This window comes from Anneissia japonica, unplaced genomic scaffold (assembly GCF_011630105.1).
Source record: "Anneissia japonica isolate Jap-2015-1 unplaced genomic scaffold, ASM1163010v1 scaffold352_len1594369_cov220, whole genome shotgun sequence".
Lineage (NCBI taxonomy): Eukaryota > Metazoa > Echinodermata > Crinoidea > Comatulida > Comatulidae > Anneissia > Anneissia japonica.
Window position 1 is genome coordinate 464,675 of NW_022751928.1, and position 4,092 is coordinate 468,766.

Sequence of the window (4,092 nt, forward strand, 5' to 3'; positions counted from 1 at the left end):
CGGCAAAGAACGACTGCAAAGACAAAAAAAAAAGACATTGTCATCGTAACTAAGGCTGAAAGGGCAATGCCATTTGAGCTAAAGGCAAAGAACGACTGCAAAGACACAAAAAAGACATTGTCATCGTAACTAAGGCTAAAAGGGCAATGCCATTGGCAAAGAATGATGAAGACAAAAATAATACATCATTGTCATGTAACTTAAGCTTGGTTTCCATACAATTGCTACACGCTATTGCTGAACATATATACACTCATTAATTACTACAATAGTCACTTGAGATTTTTAATTCAGTAAAACATATGTTTGCTAATTTGCATATCCAATAATGTCTTTTTATTGGTAGTGAAAATAACAAACAACAATATCAACATCAATAGTTATAGTACAGCAACATTAGGGAAAAGGTGCGACAACAGAAAAAAACATATATTTGTGCGACTATGGCATTCAACATATGCCTTACCCCCATTAAGGCTAGACACTTTCCTCTGACATTGGACGGCAAAAATTCGGAATTCAATGTGGCTCTGAAAAGAAAAGGCAAACAGAATGAAAATGAAATGAGGTGATATTATTGATAATGATAGCAGTATTGTTGATACAATGTAAACAATGTAAAGCACAAACATTAACATTCGTTAATGATTGTAAAGCACAAACATTAACGAATGTTGGACAATGGCCCCTTCATATGTTTAACTTTGATTGATTAGTAGCTTGGTGATTAAGATGCTTCCAATCCCTCAGTCCTAGGTTTAATTCCTGTCACAGTAACAAGATTTTTTTTCTCAAGACCAAATCAACTCCACTCCCTAAGCCTCAGAATGGAACTTAGTTTATGTAGAGCATCTTGTGTTTATGTTTGTCTTGTGAAAAGATATGCCACTTAAAAAAACTGATTAAGTTCGCTTCTTGGCATATCCTTGGCCTTTTGCCTAAAATACAAGATCCTGTAGAGGAAACAAATTAAAATATACAATAATACACTTACCCTTGATTGCCGCCAGCTATGCCAAAACCGGCCAACATTCTCATACACAAAAACCAAACATAATTAGGAGCAATGGAACTCAAAAGGCCGTAGTAGAAAATCCATATAGAACATGCTATCAAACCCTACAATAAAATAGTACATGCTATCAAACCCTACAATAAAATAGTACATGTGTCACCGTCGAAACTTGTCCAACGGATATAATGAAATTGAATAGTGTTAAAGATGTGAGACGAGCGATTAAGACTGAATTAAAACTAAATGCTGATTCAAACGCTGGACAGACTGAGAAGACTGGATAAATGTAACAAATTATTAGACTTTAATTAAGATGATCTATTCCAAAGGTTTCAAGGTCACAAACTGTATTATGCTTATCAGAATAATTATATAAATATGAATGTACCCGTTATATATACAGTATTATGATTCAAAAGCCAATGCCGATTAAAAGAACTTATTTAAACCAAATTAAATAATTACAGAAAGCATATAAACGAAGCTCAAATCTATGTTAAATTAATTCACGATAGTTTAAAGCAATAATTACGATCAAGTAAAATCAGTTTACGATAAAAATTAGAAAGATTCAAATTAAAAGATGAATGTTAAGTTAACAGCACAGTCTTTCCACAATAGTGAGATTAAAATAGCGGCTCAAACCCCATATAGTTAAGGTAGTTTTATGAATATAAATGTAACAGTGGGTGAGTGACATCGGAGGATTATAGCACATCGATGTTTACGGATGGACGGCTTGACTATCACTCCCTTTGTCCCTAATCTTAATGTAATTTGATGTGGTCACTCTGAGGGCGCAATGCTGTCTTAAATATACCCTCACACATGCTATCAAACCATACAAAACAATGGTCAGTACAGCTTTTAATAATAATATAGTTCCATCTAGATTGAGCACACTTTGCAAAAAGCCTCAATGCGCTTTTCATATGGATTTAAGTAATGCTTAAGCAACAGAATTTCAAAACTTACTTTTTTACGTCCAAATTTATCGCAGAACTGTCCCCAAAGCGAAGCACCAAAGAACTGGCCGACAAATACAACAGTGGTAATGAGCGCCTCTTGCCAACGGGGTAGCTTCCAGACGCACCGTAATTCTGGAGCAATGATACTCAACATCATCACTTCCATTGCATCGGCCATCTGAAAATTTTACTTTTTTAAAATTTATTTTATTCAACTTTATTTAATGAGGGTGACGCTAAAAAAGTGGTATGATGACGATCATTAAAACATTAAAACACTACAGTTCATCAAATCCCAACAATCACAAAATCAACTGATTTCAAAGTAAACTAATTTATTTAGACTTTTTTTGAAACAGTAAACAACGCTGAAGTAATATATAAAGCCTTAACCACAAGGTATTATGAAGATGCAACCTCAAGGTCAAAAGCCTCAAAAACAACTGCTGCATCAACAGATCTAACAAATGTTATCAAAATCAAAAATAGAATTTTGTGAAAGGAAACATTAAATAAGTTAACTCAGTACCACCGAGTTCAATCAGTTTCGGAATAGAAATTGCATCCATTCTGAATTCCTTTTTGGTCAAAACTGGAATTAAATTAAATCTCCTATTACATATATTTTGTTTATGAATTGTTACAATTACAGTATTTCCTTTTCCTTTATATCACTGTTTTTTTTTTCTGCATTTTGTAGTGTTATATTTATATATACTGTAGATAGATACAAGGTAAGTGTGTAGGTAATACAATTATGATTTAATTGATGGCTGCCTGGTATAAACTTGGCAAACGTACCGAACACATGCCAACAAGTCCAATAAGCTGAATCTGGAAAGGACCGAATCCTAAGTGGTTAATGGCCTCTTCAACTGTGAAACTCTCTAAACATATAAAATGATAACAAATAGAGTATACAACAAATTTCAATGATTCATCATACAGTTAAAAGGACAAAGTTAATTAAATAAATTCATTTCTATTTTAACAAACCAATAATTTTGAACTCGCAACCTTTTACTGACAGTTTTTGATGTTCATTATCTTCAGAGTGCCCACAAATCGCACACCAATAAGTGGCGTTCACTTAACAATAGGGTCGTGTACAGTAAAAGGTCAGTTTAAATTAATTGGTTTGTTAAAATAGAAAATTTCTTGCATCGTATCTACTGTACAAACCAGATGAATAATATAATACTCATTGTTAATAATTAACTTTTCAACAAGATTTCTATAAAAAAATATATAGTTATGGATTTATTTGAGGAACTTTTTGACACAACTATAACATGAATATGATGATAATATTGCTGTTCCATTTAAACATACTTGTCTTAGTCAATCCAGTTTTGCTTATGAAGGTCTGGAATCACCTGCCACATTCTCCTAATATTGTTTTTTTTATTTTTTAAACTAAATTCACAACTTTTATATTAATGATAATAATGTACTTCAATTTAAAACACATACATCCTATATGCTTCTTTTTATGCACATAGGCCTATTTGTTAATAATTTCAACTTTACTTATTATTATTATAGTATATTCTTATGTAAATTTATCAATTTGGGTCTCAAAAGACAGATATAATTTATAAGTTTAAATTTTATTTTCTAGTGCTCACAGATATAATGTATTACATTGTTTTATTACACAGAACTGACATCTCTTTCCTTCTGGATTTATAAATTAATTTTTTTTACATTAAAATTCACATTTTACAATAATTGTACCTTCAGATTCATTGGTTTCATCTTTAATCTGTAGGTTATTCTTGTCAGTATTATTAAACAAATCATCATCGATTTCATGAAGCTCAATGATCTCCTCAGAAGGTTGCAGTGGTTGATATACATACTCCTTACGGTCAACACCGCCATTACGTAGAAATGCACTCATTACCGTTCTACAAAAATATATAAAATTCATTCTGCAGAAATAACATTACTATAAAGACATTAAAATTAATAGGTGGTAAAATCTAGAAAAAAAAGTTGAACATTTAAGTTATTTACTTCCAATGAACCAATATAAAATGTGGACTGAATTATAAAAAAATAAATAAATAAATAAAAAAATAAAAAGAATAAAAGTCTGTATATATA

The 4,092-nt window shown here is 31.3% G+C and overlaps 1 protein-coding gene across 1 annotated transcript in view; it reads right to left on the minus strand.

Annotated features, from left to right (window-relative positions):
* The window catches only part of LOC117121892 (synaptic vesicle 2-related protein-like), a 10,398-nt gene extending 6,482 nt beyond the window's left edge, over nucleotides 1-3,916 (minus strand). The window contains exons 1-5 of the mRNA XM_033267285.1: nucleotides 3,721-3,916; nucleotides 2,785-2,870; nucleotides 1,991-2,161; nucleotides 995-1,119; nucleotides 467-530 (exon numbers count right to left, since the gene is read on the minus strand). Of these exons, the coding sequence (XP_033123176.1) occupies nucleotides 467-530; nucleotides 995-1,119; nucleotides 1,991-2,161; nucleotides 2,785-2,870; nucleotides 3,721-3,916 (642 nt within the window). The remainder of the gene's footprint in view (nucleotides 1-466; nucleotides 531-994; nucleotides 1,120-1,990; nucleotides 2,162-2,784; nucleotides 2,871-3,720) is intronic.
* Between the last annotated feature and the right edge of the window lie 176 nt (nucleotides 3,917-4,092).